The sequence below is a fragment of the Salvelinus alpinus genome, chromosome 5 (genome assembly GCF_045679555.1).
Source record: "Salvelinus alpinus chromosome 5, SLU_Salpinus.1, whole genome shotgun sequence".
Classification (NCBI taxonomy): Eukaryota; Metazoa; Chordata; class Actinopteri; order Salmoniformes; family Salmonidae; genus Salvelinus; species Salvelinus alpinus.
In genome coordinates this window covers 36,586,064-36,604,750 of record NC_092090.1, presented here as the reverse complement: position 1 = coordinate 36,604,750, position 18,687 = coordinate 36,586,064, and the positions used below count along the sequence as shown (strand labels likewise).

Genomic DNA, 18,687 nt, shown 5'->3' with positions numbered 1-18,687 from the left:
GTGACTCTGATATCTACGTCATATTGTGTTGACGACCATCAACATTGTTGACATCGAGGGGCGTTTCTTATTATAACCTCAATGCGAGGGTCATGACTTTTTCTACACGTGTGGTGGATTACTGTTCATTATTGTTTTATCTCCATTAAAGTACCTGGTCACGATGCTCTCTATTTTAAAATGTATTCTGAAAAATCAAGTAAATCAATTTCATTCATTCTAATGCATAACGTTAGACTAGCTAAATTTGAAGGTTGAGTGCGAATATTTTGTGCTCAATCAAATCAGACAGCAAGTGACACTGACCATTTGACTTGAGCTAGTTAAGTGAGCTAGCTAACGTCACATGTCATTTCATATGTATTGTGAGTTAGCAAACGTTCGCTAACTGTCTTTGAAAACATTTGTTTTAGGCTGTTTTGGTTTCTAGACAGTTGCAGAGGACTCTGTCTTCTCAGACCGAGGGAGAGACCCGAATTGCACATATTCTCAAAGAGAAGTTTACATCGGCCACGTCTCTAAAAGTTGTGGACATATCAGGTAAATAGACCTCGAAACATGGGTGTCAAAGGGGTCCTGATCTAGCTACATCATTATGCATAATTTTTTACATTTACATTTAAGTCATTTGGGCATAAATGAAATGTATGTTACTACGACGCTTTATTTGTTGGTGTCTTGTCCACTGGTATTCAGTGGACTCACACTCGCGTGGTCATCCTTCCATATTAGATCTCGTTTACTCGACTATTGGAACGAAATGCGAGAAGCTTGGGCTTCCTAGGATAGTGCATTCTTCTTGTGTGGATTATTGGCGGTTGGCATCCAATAATAATAGTGCTTTACCGCAACGACCTGTACTTTATTTACTCTCTCACATGTTGGAGTTCCAGATGCATAGATGCACTCATAAGTTCAAGAAAATACTTATGGAAGAACAACCAAAAACCCAGCCTAAACTGCATGTACTACCATACCCAGCACCTTCCCTAACCACAGGCCTGAGTGGGCAACACCACCTCATCCAACATCTTCTGTAGATCCTTTGCAGAAATATCTAGAATATCCAGAAAATGTTCAGCTGCTCTACACAACAATTCCAATTTTATCTGACCAGCTTTCTACTTGTGCAGCACAATTCACAACCACAGTGACGAAGGTCAGAAACCTGGACTTTGATCCACACATTTCCCTGGGAACATTTACTATTTGTCCTCCCTCTGAGCAGGCAACATGGAGAGCCCTGGGCCCTACCTCCTGATTCATCCTTCTCACTGCTTCTGCTTCTGTAACACCCAGTCCCACCTGTGTCTGTTTCACCTTTACCAAGCACTCTGTAGCCCTGGCCTCATGACTGCCTCCACAATTACTACACTTTCTGGGCTCATCCTTCAAACATTTCTCCACTACGTGGAAACCTCCACACCTTGTACATTTAGGTTGCCCTATCCTACACACTGATGCTACATTACCACATTTCTGGCAGTGGAAACACTGCAGAACAGCTGGCGTGAATGCGCTAACCAGATAGCTCAATATATCTCAACCAGATCAAAAGTACCTCCAAATCAAAGCATAGCAAAACCAACAGGCTCCTCTCCAATCCATCTCGATTACAGCTAAGCCACATGGCCTCACACACCATGAACCTTCCTCTTTAGCTGCTCAACCTCTACACTTAGAGGCACTGCTATTACGCCCTTGAGTGGAGCCCTGCGCCGTAAACTAAAGCATAAACTCATCTCTATCTTAGCATACTGCATACATACTTCCCTATCCTACTCTCCACCCACCTTGAGACCTCAAACGGGTCTGCCAAAACCCCATGATTGACTTTTTCTAAGAACCAAACTCCAATCACCATAGACAATCCGCTTATTTCCATTCCCCAGATTTGCTTCCTTTCCATTCTTCAAAGGCATAGCAGTCGCCTGATCTTTCTTCTGACTCCTCTCTTCCATTTTTACCTATCTCATCTTAACTCTCTTCACTTCCCTCACTCCATATCTCTCCCTCCATGATCACTATTACCGGAGAAAAAAAGGTTTTCAGCTTCATCTCTTAATTTATTTGTGCGAGGGCTAGTAAGTCTACGCTCGGCTAGTGCTCGGCCTAGGCAGGGGCCTCATGCACCCATTATTTTAGAGGGGTTACGAAGTACGAGAGGATGGAGGGGGAAGTTGGAGAATTTTTCAAATATCCGAAACAGCTTTTTTTCTGAAATCTAGAGGCATAAACATTATGCCTAATTCTATGTTTTTTAAAAAGTAGATTTTTCTGGATAGGTTATCTAAGCATACCTCTTTACCTGTTCACTTTTAATGAGGGTGTCATTCTGACTATTGTAAATCACACATAACAATATACTGCACTAATATGCCTAGGATATTACATACAAATTACAACAGTACATGGGTTCATAACACACATCAATACAGGCACATATCATGGCATCATAATTAATTCACAACTATAATGATATCATAAGGTGCCAGATTACATTAAAACCAAGTATTTTTCTGCATATCTAAGCATACCTCTTGAGCTGTCTGTATCCTCCTGCCTGGTGGTTATTTTTGTTATGCTTCCCTGCATCTCTGCTAAAATCTGGGTAAAATATTGAAAGGAATGTGAGTCTTATTCAGTACATTTAGTAATTACTTGCTTTTCTGATGTTTAGCAAAATTGCCAGCAGACATGCCAGCTAAGATAGTTAGACAAGCTACGCTAGTTATGAGGTTGGGAGATTGGGAACCTATCTAGCAGGCTAGCTAAAGCAAACTTCATAAAGTGGCTAGAATTACAGAGAAACAACAAAACATTTTTGTTTTATTTATTCATCAAAAAGAAATCAAAAGGCTGCATAGTTTAATCAAATGCATTTATAAACTTACCTCCGGCGAGTCCTGCCCATCACCAGCAGCTAAAATCAATTAAAAAACAGGACAAATCTGAGGGAGCACGTGACCTTGTTCCCCTTATGGGCATGATGCCTCTGATTCCTTGGTGCGCTCATGACAATTGTGTGTCATTATGTTTTCTGTTCTCAGGTGGCTGTGGTGTCATGTATGAAGTCCACATAGAATCCAATGAATTTAAAGGGAAAAGAACTGTTCAACAACACCAACTAGTCAACCAGGTAACCTATGGAGATACATTCTGGAGAGATCAATTCGTTTGCACCATTGTATGGAAGCGCATAGGCTATATAGCTGTCAAAATGTTACATTTGCTTTGGTTGATATTGTTTTGTACCGATCGGATGTGTGGGGGGAGAGATAAAGCAACAACAAATTGTCAAGTATTATATCAAACCTTTCAGGTGAAATTATTATCCTGTATTGCATTTTATTCCATATGCAAAATTGTTGCAAAAACAGCACAGCTGAAAACTGCTATGTTCTCATCCACAGGCACTCAAGGAGGAGATCCAAGGAATGCATGGACTACGAATATTCACAGATGTTCCTCGAGAGTAGGACCAAGCCCTTTCACAAATTGTAGGTCTTTGAACATACACCCCTCAAACGGAATGCTCATATGCTGATTACATTTTGATCTGAGGATGAACACCCCAAAATCTCAGATGAATTGCTGATGTGTCTATGACAGTAACAAAGGAAATGGTTTGTCCTGTTATTTCCTGATAGTATTGTCAGAAATAATCTGTAGAATTTATGGTAGGGACACATTTTACAATGTCAATTGTGTAATAAATTTAACTCTAAAACCATCCTATATTTTTATTTATTTACCATAAACACAGTTAAATTATTGATGAGATTGATGATGAGATTATTCGAATGCTGCCTTTACAGAAGACATTGACCTAAAAAGCTATGATACGCACAAAATAACGCTGTCAGGATTCATTAGTAAATTGCCAAGTCAATTAGCCCCCTAACCAATTGAGTTGGCCTATAGTGTTTTTAACCATTGTAAAGATAGAATGCAAATACATTGTAGTGAACAGTCAGAAAACCTCATGATAAGACGACTAGCTATGCAAATATTCTTGTACGTTTCATTTGTAATTGAAAATCCTTCCTATATTTGTGTTTTTGTTTAGTGTAGTAGTTGTTTGTTTAAGTCACGAGACAAGTTTCGATTCCGTTTCCAGTATTTATGTTCTGTTATTTCTCCTTGTTAACCATAAATGTAGAAATAAAAGTATGTGATTCAAAGTACAAAAACACAGGACCCTTATGTCTTTATTAAAGGGATACTTCAGGATTTTGCCTACACTACTGTAGAATTTATAATTTGCAGGTGTCTAACAACCTCATTAGATAGTAATAATCACTGTGTGGGCCTACTCCTACTGTGTGTCCCCAATGCGACCCATACTTGGTAAATGTATACTGCATTTTTTTCTACTGTGAAATTCACCATTAGGTGGGGCCCCCTAGCTATTTCCCCAATATTTGTGTTAGTACTTCAAGTGAGAATACATTTTACTACATGGTAGCCTTCTTGAGATGTAAATGTGTTGCTCGCTTATTCATAAACAGGTTATGATTGGATTATAGACATGAAAACTATTGCCAGGAAATGGACATTAATAATTTTGATATTCCCCAAATACTGATATAGAGTGTCATGTAGCCTATGTGTTGTTGTAGTCAATCAATGTTAGGTCTGTGTTTTGATACTCACAAATATTAGAATTTACGTGCCTGGAAGAAGAAATTTGTGAATAACCCTGTCTGATCACGTGCTCATTTGTAGGCACAATAGTGGAATTTGCAGTTCATCTTCAAAATAAGTCCCCCATTGAAAGTGATGCAAAGAGATAAAAATAGTGGAATCATGCCATATTTGGAAAGAATAATCCTAAACAAAGTTGCACTGATCGGTTGAGAGACGCACTTTGCATAGGAGTGATGCCATCTGACATAAGACAATGATCCCACTGTGGATGTATTAGACTACATAATTGCAGTGGGGGGAAATACATACAGTACCTGTCACGCCCTGACTTTAGAGAGCTTTTTATGTCTCTATTTTGGTTTGGTCAGGGTGTGATTTGGGTGGGCATTCTATGTTCTTTTTTCTATGTTTTTGTATTTCTTTGTTTTGGCCGGCTATGGTTCTCAATCAGGGACAGCTGACTATCGTTGTCTCTGATTGGGAACCATACTTAGGTAGCTTTTCCCCACCGATGCTTTGTGGGTAGTTATTTTCCGTGTTGTGTTTCTGCACCTGACAGGACTGTTTCGGTTTCATTCATTCTCTTTGTTATTTTGTTATAGTGTTCAGTTGAAATAAAAAGCATGAACACTTACCACGCTGGGCTTTGGTCCGATTATTCCTCATCCGACGACGACACCAGTTACAGAACTACCCACCACCAAAGGACCAAGCAGAGTGGTAAGAAGGAGGACTGGACATGGGAAGACATTTTAAATGGCAAGGGATCCTGGACGTGGGAGGAGATCCTGGCTGGGAAGGATCACCTGCCTTGGGAGCAGGTAGAAGCAGAGAGGAAGGCGAAGGCAGCAGCTAAGCGGAGCGGCTATGTTATGAGGGAACACGGCTGGCAAGGAAGCCCGAGAGGAAGCCCACGGTGAGTTTGGCAGAGTCAGGTTGGCAACCTGAGCCAACTCCCCGTGCTTACCGTGGCGAGCATGTGACTGGTCAGGCCCCGTGCTATGGGGTGATGCACACTGTGTCTCGGCCGAGCATTCACAGGCCGTTGTGCTCGTGCCAGCATCCCGCATTTGCCGGGTGGAAGTGGGCATCCAGCCAGAACGGGTGGTGCCAGCTCTGCGCTCGAGACCGCCAGTGCGCCTCCACGGCCCAGTGTATCCGGTGCCTCGGCCAAAGAAGAGGCCTCCTGTATGTCTCCCCAGCCTGGTGAGTCCTGTGCCTGCTCCTAGAGTCAGGTCTCCTGTGTGTCTCCCCAGCCCGGTGAGCCCGGAGCCTCCAGAGACGGCCTCCAGCCCGGAGCCTCCAGAGACGGCCTCCAGCCCGGAGCCTCCAGAGGCGGCCTCCAGCCCGGAGCCTCCAGAGACGGCCTCCAGCCCGGAGCCTCCAGAGACGGCCTCCAGCCCGGGGTCTCCAGAGACGGCCTCCAGCCCGGGACCTCCAGAGACGGCCTACAGCCCGGGGCCTCCAGAGACGCCCTCCAGCCCGGGGCCTCCAGCGACGCCCTCTAGTCCGGGGCCTCCAACGAGGGTCCCCAGTCCGGGGTCCGCTACGAGGGTGCCCAGTCCGGGGCCCGCTACGAGGGTCCTCGCACTAGAGGCGCCACCAAAGTGGGCCAAGCCAGAGGTGGAGCGGGGTCTATGTCCCGCACCAGAGCCGCCACTGCGGAGAAATGCCCACCCAGACCCTCCCCTATAGGTTCAGGTTTTGCGGCCGGAGTCCGCACCTTTGGGGGGGGTACTGTCACGCCCTGACCTTAGAGAGCTTTTTATGTCTCTATTTTGGTTTGGTCAGGGTGTGATTTGGGTGGGCATTCTATGTTATTTTTTCTATGTTTTGTATTTCTTTGTTTTGGCCGGGTATGGTTCTCAATCAGGGACAGCTGACTATCGTTGTCTCTGATTGGGAATCATACTTAGGTAGCTTTTCCCCACCGATGCTTTGTGGGTAGTTATTAACTGTTTTGTGTTTCTGCACCTGACAGGACTGTTTCGGTTTCATTCATTCTCTTTGTTATAGTGTTCAGTTGAAATAAAAAGCATGAACACTTACCACGCTGCGCTTTGGTCCGATTATTCAACATCCGACGACGACGCCCGTTATTTTTACTATTTTCTACATTGTTGTAGTAACCAAAATAAGTGTTAAAAAAATATAAATATATTATATATTTGAGATTCTTCAAATTAGCCACCCTTTGCCTTGATGACAGCTTTGCACACTATTCTCTCAACCAGCTTCATGGGGTAGTCACCTGGAATGCATTTCAATTAACAGGTGTGCCTTGTTGAAAGTTAATTTGTGGGATTTCTTTCCTTCTTAATGTTTTTGAGCCAATCAGTTGTGTTTTGACAAGGTATGGGTGGTACCAAGTCCATATTATGTTAAGAACAGCTCAAATAATCAAAGAGAAACGACAGTCCATCATTACTTTAAGACATGAAGGTCTGTCAATCCGGAAAATGTCAAGAACTTTTAAAGTTTCTTCAAGTGCAGGTACAAAAGCCATCAAGCTCTATGATGAAACTGGCTCTCATGAGGACCACCACAGGAAAGGAAGACTTCTGCTGCAGAGGTTAAGTTCATTAGAGTTAACTGCACCTCAGATTGCAGCCCATATAAATTCTTCACAGAGTTCCAGTAACAGACACATCTCAAAATTAACTGTTCAGAGGAGAATGTGTGAATCAGGCCTTCATGGTTGAATTGCTGCAAAGAAACCACTACTAAAGGACACCAATAATAAGAAGAGACTTGCTTGGGCCAAGAAACACGAGCAATGGACATTAGACCGGTGGAAATCTCTCCTTTGGTCTGATGAGTCCAAATTTTAGATTTTTGGTTCCAACCGCCGTGTCTTGGTGAGACGCAGAGTAGGTGAACGGATAATCTCTGCATGTGTGGTTCCCACCATGAAGCATGGAGGAGGTGTGATGGTGTGGCGGTTCTTTGCTTGTGACACTGTCAGTGATTTATTTAGAATTCAAGGCACACTTAACCAGCATGGCTTCCACAGCATTCTGCAGCGATACACCATCCTATCTGGTTTGCGATTAGTCGGACTATCATTTGTTTTTCAACAGGACAATGACCCAAAACACATCTCCAGGCTGTGTAAGGGCTATTTGACCAAGAAGGAGAGTGATAGTGCTGCATCAGATGACCTGGCCTCCACATTCACCTGACCTCAACCCAATTGAGAAGGTTTGGAATGAGTTGGACCGTAGAGTGAAAGAAAAGCAGCCAACAAGTACTCAGCATATGTGGGAACCAAATGCCAGGAGTGTGCAAAGCTGTCATCAAGGCAAAGGGTGACTACTTTGAAGAATCTCAAATATAAAATATATTTTGATTTTTTTAACACTTGTTTTATTACTACATGATTCCATATGTGTTATTTCATAGTTTTATGTCTTCAATATTATTCTACAATGTAGAAAATAGTAAAAATAAAGAAAACCCTTGAATGAGTAGATGTGTCCAAACTTTTGACTGGTAATGTATATTGTACATCCTTACCTATGGATTGTGCACCCATGAAACGGGGTATCAGCCTACGCAGTGACACCCACAGAACACAATTTCATTATCAGAATCATATGTGTAAAGGAATAATTGTTATTTTTTAAAATGTATTTATAAATGTTTACAAAAATGTTGATGTTAATGCCGTAGTTGTAGGCCACATTTTCGGTGAAAATCACTACAATAAATGTACCTTTGCTGCCAGCCTGGCCTGATATTGCGACACTATCTAGCTACCCACTTCTCTCCTTACTGAATGGCGTGTTGTTGTGTTGCCAGCTTTGCAGCACAAATTTTCCCCATTGGGCAGTAGACTGTATCACGGTGACATCTTGAAGTTTTTTATCGTGTAGGCTGCTATCCTAATCTAAATATAATCCCGTGGGATGGAACAAATTCACCACGTTAGCGACATGTGATACAACTGGCCCGTGAAGCAACTACTGCCCAGTGGGGGAGCACCTCAATACAAAACCGTTGTACTGGACATTCCTACGGCCTTGTCGTTACGTTAGCTGACATCCATATGGTGACCAATACTATAAGTTATTTCCCACTCGTCCATTGAAATAAACATCACTTTCTTTTACAAGTTTTAATTAGTGCCAATTCCATGCTGCTGTTTTGCCAGCTGGTCAGCATAAACTAGGCTCATCATAAACTAGGCTCATCATCGTCTCCACTCGACTCTCAACTGCGCGACATACGTGGTCAATTTGGGCACAAGGCGTGTCCATGTTAATGATTTATATATATACACTAGATGACTATAAGGGGGCGCTAAATTTAAGGTTCTGTACCTCCATCTTGGCACTTCCCCACCAGTGTAAAACAAATATTTTGGAAGCTACATAAATACATGTATTAATGTCTACATTCGTTTTTGCCACGTGTATTATATTACAGACAACTGAATGCAAACTTTAAATTATATTATGTGAGCTAAACGTAAAAAAACGAATAAAATATATATTTTTAAATACTTAAAGTATATTTTTTAGAGATTAATAATGTTACTATCCCCACTACAACAAAACAATACTTAAATACATGTAATGTTGTCCTTGAAACATGTAATTGAGGAGTGCCAATATGGCCGAGTGGTGGCTTCAAATCCTCTCATTGGCCAATACACAACATCAGCAATCCAAGATTTATGAACATCTTTATTCGGAATAGCCTCTCCCTCTTCCAAAAGAGAACTGATTCGGCTCATACTGCGCATTCTGAACTTGGAAGGAAGGAAGGACCAGTTACAATCGAGAGCATCCCCTTCCAGCCCCATGAAGCCCACCGACATGGCTAAAGAAGGAACGGAGATGACAGAGGAAACTGAGCACATGATAGAGAAGAATGGAGCAAAAGAAACAGAAACTGTAGTATCTGCAGGAGATGCCAAAGAAATGCGAGCCGTAATACTGTCAGGTTTCGGGGGTCTCAACAAACTCCGGGTAACCAAGAAGGCGATGCCTGAGCCACAGGAGGGAGAAGTGAAAATTCGCGTCAAAGCATGGTAAACGTTGCATATTAAACTGTTGATACATTTTTACGTTGATGCCTGCCTATATGATCTTAAAATATCAATGATGCGAAGTTACCACATTCATAAGTGTATTGCAACATGTTGCAGATTCTGATTCAGTATGGGCGAGCCATGAATAAACCTTGAATTAAAGTAGGTTTAACTCGACCTGTGTAGTTTGTAAAAGTGACACGAGAAAAGGAGTCATTAATGTTGGAATTAATTCAAATTTGTCTTGATAAAAGTATTTGCTTGGCTTGTTTTTGACTGATCATCTTAATGAACTTTTATTGGGGGAGTAGTTGGCTCATGCAGAGTCCTACACTTGTGGTATTTGTGCTCTATTTTCTTATGATCACCTACTTGGCATTTAGTAAGTAGATTCTGATGAGGGATTGGATAATTGTCTTCAGTCTAACAATATTGTTTTATTGATAATATTGAAATACACAAACTATACCTTCAACAAGTGAGAAGCAATTTTTCCACAAAAGGGAGAGCCTGTTACAGATATGCTCTATCACAGATTGGCTATTCATTGTTCAGTGCATGTGAATCACCATGGCCTTGGAACTGTAGCCCCTTTTAATAGTCTGGAATTCAAGCATGAGTTTGTAGATATCAAACAGCTTGTGTTGTGCTTATGACTGCTCAGGCATTTATTTATTCATATATTTTAAGTCTAAGTAACATTTATCAAATAGTGAAAATGTCCATCGTGCAATATTGTGTCTTCTCCAATCTCATAAGTTAAAAATAAATAACTTTGCTTGATTGTGAGGTTAATATCAATGAGACATTTACTGTTGCAGTGGCTTGAACTTCCTGGATCTTATGGTGCGTCAAGGTAATATTGACAGTCCTCCGAAAACTCCACTTGTCCCTGGATTTGAGTGTTCTGGAATAGTGGAGGCGATGGGAGAAAACACAAAGGGATTTGAGGTCAGTGAATCTAGATCACAGTATGTCACAGATATTATGTTGTGGATTAGTAGCACAACTAAACTCAGCAAAAAAATAAATGTCCCTTTTTCAGGACCTTGTCTTTCAAAGATAATTCGTAAAAATCCAAATAACTTCACAGATCTTCATTGTAAAGGGTTTAAACACTGTTTCCCATACATTCCCATAAACAATTAATGAACATGCACCAATGGAACGGCCGTTAAGACAATAACAGCTTACAGACGGTAGGCAATTAAGGTCACAGTTATGAAAACTTAGGACACTAAAGAGGCCTTTCTACTGACTCTGATAAACACCAAAAGAAAGATGCCCAGGATCCCTGCTCATCTGTGTGAACGTGCCTTAGGCATGCTGCAAGGAGGCATGTGGACTGCAGATGTGGCCACGGCAATAAATTGCTATGTCCGTACTGTGAGTTGACTAAGACAGCGCTACAGGGAGACAGGACGGACAGCTGATCGTCCTCGCAGTGGCAGACCACGTGCAACAACACCTGCACAGGATCGGTACATCCGAACATCACACCTGCGGGACAGGTACAGGATGGCAACAACAACTGCCCGAGTTACACCAGGAATGCACAATTACTCCATCAGTGCTCAGACTGTCCGCAATAGGCTGAGAGAGGCTGGACTGAGGGCTTGTAGGCCTGTTGAAAGGCAGGTCCTCACCAGACATCACCGGCAACAACGTCGCCTATGGCACAAACCCACTGTCGCTGGACCAGACAGGACTGGCAAAAAGTGTTCTTCACTGACGAGTTGCGGTTTTGTCTCACCAGGGGTGATGGTCGGACTCACGTTTATAGTCGAAGGAATGAGCGTTACACCGAGGCCCGTACTCTGGAGTGGGCTCGATTTGGAGGTGGAGGGTCTGTCATGGTCTGGGGCAGTGTGTCACAGCATCATTGGACTGAGCTTGTCATTGCAGGCAATCTCACAGCTGTGCGTTACAGGGAAGACATCCTCCTCCCTCATGTGGTACCCTTCCTGCAGGCTCATCCTGACATGAACCTCCAGCATGACAATGCCACCAGCCATACTGCTCGTTCTGTGCGTGATTTCCTGCAAGACAGGAATGTCAGTGTTCTGCCATGGCCAGCGAAGAGCCCGGATCTCAATCCTATTGAGCACGTCTGGGACCTGTTGGAACGGAGGGTGAGGGCTAGGGCCATTCCCCCAAGAAATGTCTGGGAACTTGCAAGTGCCTTGGTGGAAGAGTGGGGTAACATCTCACAGCAAGAACTGGCAAATCTGGTGCAGTCCATGAGGAGGAGATGCACTGCATTACTTAATGCAGCTGGAGGCCACACCAGATACTGACTGTTACTTTTGATTTTGACCCCCCCTTTGTTCAGGGACACATTATTCAATTTCTGTTAGTCACATGTCTGTGGAACTTGTTCAGTGTATGTCTCAGTTGTTGAATCATGTTATGTTCATACAAATATTTACACATGTTAAGTTTGCTGAAAATAAACACAGTTGGCAGTGAGAGGACGTTTCTTTTTTTGCTGAGTTTATATTGATCTCACTTTGCATTTTTACCCCCCAAAATATTGATTTGTGTCACAGTTTGAAATGGTTAATGTTGATTTTTTGAAATTCATTGGTCAGAGTAGCATGTGAGGTTTGGTGCATTTCTAAAACAAACCTGTAAACATGTCACCTCCAAAATGTGCATTTATCATATTTTATAGCTTACCCTTTCCTCTCTTCAGATAGGAGACCGGGTTATGGCTTTTGTAAATTACAACGCCTGGGCAGAGGTGGTTTGCACACCGCTGGATTACGTCTATAACATGCCTGATGATATGACTTTTCCTGAGGCAGCAGCCTTCTCCATGAACTTCGTGGCTGCCTACATGATGCTGTTTGAGGTTGCCAATCTCCGAGAGGGGATGTCAGTATTGGTCCATTCAGCAGGAGGGGGTGTGGTAAGTCAACTCCCCAAAGGAGGTGGAAAGAAAAACACAGCATCTGAAAATGATATCAGTGATGTTACTATAGATACCGCCAAGGTGTGTATCTCTGGTGGCTCTTGAGGGTAATAGCGTGTGGCTATTATCAGACATCTCAGATGCTGTTTTACATAATGCTGTATTCATGATTGAAGATGATGGTGAGATGTGGCTGAGAAAACGACATCTAGGAAAGATGTGACTGTGGTTGAAGATAGAGAGTGTCTGGGCTGTGCTGGTTACAGTATATATGCACACAGACTCTTCAGACTTTTTTTATTTTTTTATTTTTTTATTTTACAAGACATTAAATTATCAGGCTCATGTAGCACATTTCCCTTTAGCGAAAGCACTGTTAGTGATTCCCAGCTTTAATAATTAAACATAACTAGATATGTAACTATACTCTAGAGATGCTCCTACAGACTGTAATTCATGAACAACAGTAGAGCGACTGCTCAGATTTCAGACTGATGCACACAATAGGGTATAACTCTGTTGTTTAATTCACGCATGTAGTACCATACTGTAGTGGAGATGGACAAGAAAACATTTACTGTCTTTACCTAGTGTGTTGAATGATTAGAACAGAACATAGTCCAAGATGGCGTAGCAGTCGGACGTGTGTTTGTCTTGTCTTGTCCCGTGTAAATAGTCCTCGTATTTTTCGTATACATTTCGTATATATTTTAATTTCACTTTCCATCTAGGAACTGAATATACATTCCTACATTCCGCCTCACCCAATGTGGTACGGACCTGCTATTTTTTTATACTTTAGAACCGTAACCCCAATCAGAAGCTAGCCAGATAACTAGCTACTAGCTAGTAGTCAGTTAGCCACTGCTGCGGTCTTCACCCTTAACTCGGACACAGCCAGCTTCAGCTCGGGCCAATACCTGCCAGTCTGCAAGCGCGATATCAACCCAGAGCATATAGGGCTGCTTTTTCTCTACCACATCACTGGATTCCTGACGCAAGCTCTGGACAATTACACCGTATCATCACAGCTAGCTAGCTGCAACCGAGTGGCTACTACTGGCTAACACCTCTGTCCCGAAGCAAGCACCAGTTAGCCTTGAGCTAGCCTCGAGCTAGGCCCATCTGCCGGCTAGCCGAAGAGGTCTACCAGCGAATTCTTGGGCTACAATACCTCTTTTGCCAATTGGACTGGACCTTTTTTTGCCGACACAGAGCCCTGCCAATCCATCACAACTGGTCTAAATCAGCTACAAGCTAATTTAGCCATTTTTTGCCGCTGCTAGCAGCTTTTACCTTCTGCACAGACACCAGCCCTGTTATTAGCCTGGATATTACTCACCAATTTACCAGCATCGGACTGTCTCTCGACAACAACGCCGGATTCCTGCCGTAATCCCTGAGCCACTACTTCTGATCCTCACAGCTAGCTTGCAGCTAGCGCAGCTAGCGCCACTGCCACGAAGCTAGCACCAGTTAGCAAACACAATTCTACAATTCACAACCTCTCTTTCGCCATCGCCATCCGGCTTGGATTCTCTGTCGACACGACCACGTCTGAGCAGACCCCCTCCGTCTGAGCAGACCACCCCCCGGGCTACTAACTTTAAACGCCGCGTGCTAGCTTAGTGGAGGCCTCCCTGCTCCATCTACGGCTGCCCCCTGGACACTATGATCACTTGGCTACATAGCTGATGCCTGCTTGACTGTCCATTAATTCACGGTACTCCATTCTGTTTATTTGTGTTTTATCTGTCGGCTCTGTGCTTTAACTCAGGATCTGTGTGTAGTTAATCCGACCCTCTCTGCCTAGTCGTCGCCATTTCTACCTGTTGTTGCTGTGTTAGACTAGCACCCTGTTATTGCTGCTGTTATCTTACCTGTTGTTTTAGCTAGCTCTCCCAATCAAGACCTGCAATCACTTTATGCCTTATTGTATGTCTCTCTCAAATATCAATATGCCTTGCATACTGTTGTTCAGGCTAGTTATCATTATCATTGTTTTGGTTTGCAATGGACCCCGTAGTTCCACTCTCCGTACCTCTGATACCTCCTTTGTCCCACCCCCCACACATGCGGTGACCTCACCCATTGAGACCAGCATGTCCAGAGATACAACCTCTCTTATCATCACCCAGTGCCTGGGCTTGCCTCCGCTGTACCCGTGCCCCACCATACCCCTGTCTGCACATTATGCCCAGAATCTATTCTACCACGCCCATAAATCTGCTCCTTTTATTCTTTGTCCCCAACGCTCTAGGCGACCAGTTTTGATAGCCTTTAGCCGCACCCTCATCCTACTACTCCTCTGTTCCTCGGGTGATGTGGAGGTAAACCCAGGCCCTGCATGTCCCCAGTCACCCTCATTTGTTGACTTCTGTGATCGAAAAAGCCTTGGCCTCATGCATGTCAACATCAGAAGCCTCCTCCCTAAGTTTGCCTTACTCACCGCTTTAGCACACTCTGCCAACCCTGATGTCCTTGCCGTGTCCGAATCCTGGCTTAGGAAGGCCACCAAAAATTCTGGGATTTCCATACCCAACTATAACACTTTCCGTCAAGATAGAACTGCCAAAGGGGGAGGAGTTGCAATCTACTGCAGAGATAGCCTGCAAAGTTCTGTCATACTTTCCAGGTCTATGCCCAAACAGTTCGAACTTCTAATTTTAAAAATTAATCTCTCCAGAAATAAGTCTCTCACTGTTGCCGCCTGCTACCGACCCCCCTCAGCTCCCAGCTGTGCCCTGGACACCATCTGTGAATTGATCGCTCCCCATCTAGCTTCAGAGTTTGTTCTGTTAGGTGACCTAAACTGGGATATGCTTAACACCCCGGCAGTCCTACAATCCAAGCTTGATGCCCTCAATCTCACACAAATCATCAAGGAACCCACCAGGTACAACCCTAAATCCGTAAACATGGGCACCCTAATAGACATTATCCTGACCAACCTGCCCTCCAAATACACCTCTGCTGTCTTCAATCAAGATCTCAGCGATCACTGCCTCATTGCCTGTATCCGCCACGGGTCCGCGGTCAAACGACCACCCCTCATCACTGTCAAACGCTCCCTAAAACACTTCTGCGAGCAGGCCTTTCTAATCGACCTGGCCCGGGTACCCTGGAAGGATATTGACCTCATCCCGTCAGTTGAGGATGCCTGGTCATTCTTTAAAAGTTACTTCCTCACCATATTAGACAAGCATGCTCCGTTCAAAAAATGCAGAACCAAGAACAGATATAGCCCTTGGTTCACTCCAGACCTGACTGCCCTCGACCAGCACAAAAACATCCTGTGGCGAACTGCAATAGCATCGAAGAGCCCCCGCGATATGCAACTGTTCAGGGAAGTCAGGAACCAATACACGCAGTCAGTCAGGAAAGCAAAGGCCAGCTTTTTCAAGCAGAAATTTGCATCCTGTAGCTCTAACTCCAAAAAGTTCTGGGATACTGTAAAGTCCATGGAAAACAAGAGCACCTCCTCCCAGCTGCCCACTGCACTGAGGCTAGGTAACACGGTCACCACTGATAAGTCCGTGATAATCGAAAACTTCAACAAACATTTCTCAATGGCTGGCCATGCCTTCCTCCTGGCGACTCCAACCTTGGCCAACAGCCCCGCCCCCCCCGCTGCTACTCGCCCAAGCCTCCCCAGCTTCTCCTTTACCCATATCCAGATAGCAGATGTTCTGAAAGAGCTGGAAAACCTGGACCCATACAAATCAGCTGGGCTTGACAATCTGGACCCCCTATTTCTGAAACTGTCCGCCGCCATTGTCGCACCCCCTATTACCAGCCTGTTCAACCTCTCCTTCGTATCATCTGAGATCCCCAAGGATTGGAAAGCTGCCGCGGTCATCCCCCTCTTCAAAAGGGGAGACACCCTGGATCCAAACTGTTACAGACCTATATCCATCCTGCCCTGCCTATCCAAGGTCTTCGAAAGCCAAGTCAACAAACAGATCACTGACCATCTCGAATCCCACCGTACCTTCTCCGCTGTGCAATCCGGTTTCCGAGCCGGTCACGGGTGCACCTCAGCCACGCTCAAGGTACTAAACGATATCATAACCGCCATCGATAAAAGACATTACTGTGCAGCCGTCTTCATCGACCTGGCCAAGGCTTTCGACTCTGTCAATCACCATATTCTTATCGGCAGACTCAGTAGCCTCGGTTTTTCTAATGACTGCCTTGCCTGGTTCACCAACTACTTTGCAGACAGAGTTCAGTGTGTCAAATCGGAGGGCATGTTGTCCGGTCCTCTGGCAGTCTCTATGGGGGTACCACAGGGTTCAATTCTCGGGCCGACTCTTTTCTCTGTATACATCAATGATGTTGCTCTTGCTGCGGGCGATTCCCTGATCCACCTCTACGCAGACGACACCATTCTATATACTTCCGGCCCTTCCTTGGACACTGTGCTATCTAACCTCCAAACGAGCTTCAATGCCATACAACACTCCTTCCGTGGCCTCCAACTGCTCTTAAACGCTAGTAAAACCAAATGCATGCTTTTCAACCGGTCGCTGCCTGCACCCGCACGCCCGACTAGCATCACCACCCTGGACGGTTCCGACCTAGAATATGTGGACATCTATAAGTACCTAGGTGTCTGGCTAGACTGCAAACTCTCCTTCCAGACTCATATCAAACATCTCCAATCCAAAATCAAATCAAGAATCGGCTTTCTATTCCGCAACAAAGCCTCCTTCACTCACGCCGCCAAACTTACCCTAGTAAAACTGACTATCCTACCGATCCTCGACTTCGGCGATGTCATCTACAAAATAGCTTCCAATACTCTACTCAGCAAACTGGATGCAGTTTATCACAGTGCCATTCGTTTTGTTACTAAAGCACCTTATACGACCCACCACTGCGACCTGTATGCCCTAGTCGGCTGGCCCTCGCTACATGTTCGTCGTCAGACCCACTGGCTCCAGGTCATCTACAAGGCTATGCTAGGTAAAGTGCCGCCTTATCTCAGTTCACTGGTCACGATGGCTACACCCACCCGCAGCACGCGCTCCAGCAGGTGTATCTCACTGATCATCCCTAAAGCCAAAACCTCATTTGGACGCCTTTCCTTCCAGTTCTCTGCTGCCTGCGACTGGAACGAATTGCAAAAATCTCTGAAGTTGGAGACTTTTATCTCCCTCAACAACTTTAAAAATCTGCTATCCGAGCAGCTAACCGATCGCTGCAGCTGTACATAGTCCATCTGTAAACTACCCACCCAATTTACCTACCTCACCCCCCATACTGCTTTTATTTATTTACTTTTCTGCTCTTTTGCACACCAGTATCTCTTCTTGCACATGATCATCTGATGATTTATCACTCCAGTGTTAATCTGCTAAATTGTAATTATTCGATTTATTGCCTACCTCATGCCTTTTGCACACATTGTATATAGATTCTCTTTTTTTTCTACCATGTTATTGACTTGTTTATTGTTTACTCCATGTGTAACTCTGTGTTGTCTGTTCACACTGCTATGCTTTATCTTGGCCAGGTCGCAGTTGCAAATGAGAACTTGTTCTCAACTAGCCTACCTGGTTAAATAAAGGTGAAAAAAAAAAAAAAAAAAAAAAAAACAGGATGAGAATAATTATTATAATTATTTTTCATATCAAATATGGATTATGGTTGGTAAAGCTGTGATGCATAACCTGTGGAAACGTCATTGTCTGGATTGTCCTTGTGTAATTGTGTCTTGGAGAGTCTGACTGGGATTGTGTGGTGTTTTTCAGGGTCAAGCTGTGGCTCAGCTGTGCTCCACTATACCCAGCGTCACTGTGTTTGGAACGGCCTCATCTTTCAAACATGAAGCCATCAAGGACTCTGTGACCCACCTCTTCGACAGAAACATTGATTATGTACAAGAAGTTAAAAAGTAAGGTTTGTTTGTTGTTCTACAATAACAATTATTGGGATAAAATCTTTCTTCTAAACATAGAGCTGCAGAGGTAATTGTTCTGCACAATTTTTATGAATAAGACTAATTTGTTAGCAAATGTGTAATTTCATTGGATCTTACAGGTTTATTAAAATATGTTTAGATATAATTTCACATAATTACTAA

At 43.9% G+C, this 18,687-nt stretch overlaps 2 protein-coding genes across 2 annotated transcripts in view; both read left to right on the top strand.

Moving 5' to 3' along the window:
* The first annotated feature begins 70 nt into the window (after positions 1 to 70).
* LOC139576030 (bolA-like protein 3) lies at positions 71 to 4,193 on the top strand. The gene is made up of 4 exons (XM_071401631.1): positions 71 to 199; positions 414 to 540; positions 3,051 to 3,139; positions 3,414 to 4,193. The coding sequence occupies exons 1-4, from the start codon at positions 164 to 166 to the stop codon at positions 3,477 to 3,479; spliced, it is 318 nt and encodes a 105-aa protein (XP_071257732.1). The 5' UTR covers positions 71 to 163; the 3' UTR covers positions 3,480 to 4,193.
* A 5,142-nt stretch (positions 4,194 to 9,335) lies between these two features.
* LOC139576028 (synaptic vesicle membrane protein VAT-1 homolog-like) overlaps positions 9,336 to 18,687 on the top strand; it is a 41,356-nt gene continuing 32,004 nt past the window's right edge. The window contains exons 1-4 of the mRNA XM_071401621.1: positions 9,336 to 9,685; positions 10,507 to 10,636; positions 12,381 to 12,596; positions 18,356 to 18,498. Of these exons, the coding sequence (XP_071257722.1) occupies positions 9,456 to 9,685; positions 10,507 to 10,636; positions 12,381 to 12,596; positions 18,356 to 18,498 (719 nt within the window). The 5' untranslated portion in view covers positions 9,336 to 9,455. The remainder of the gene's footprint in view (positions 9,686 to 10,506; positions 10,637 to 12,380; positions 12,597 to 18,355; positions 18,499 to 18,687) is intronic.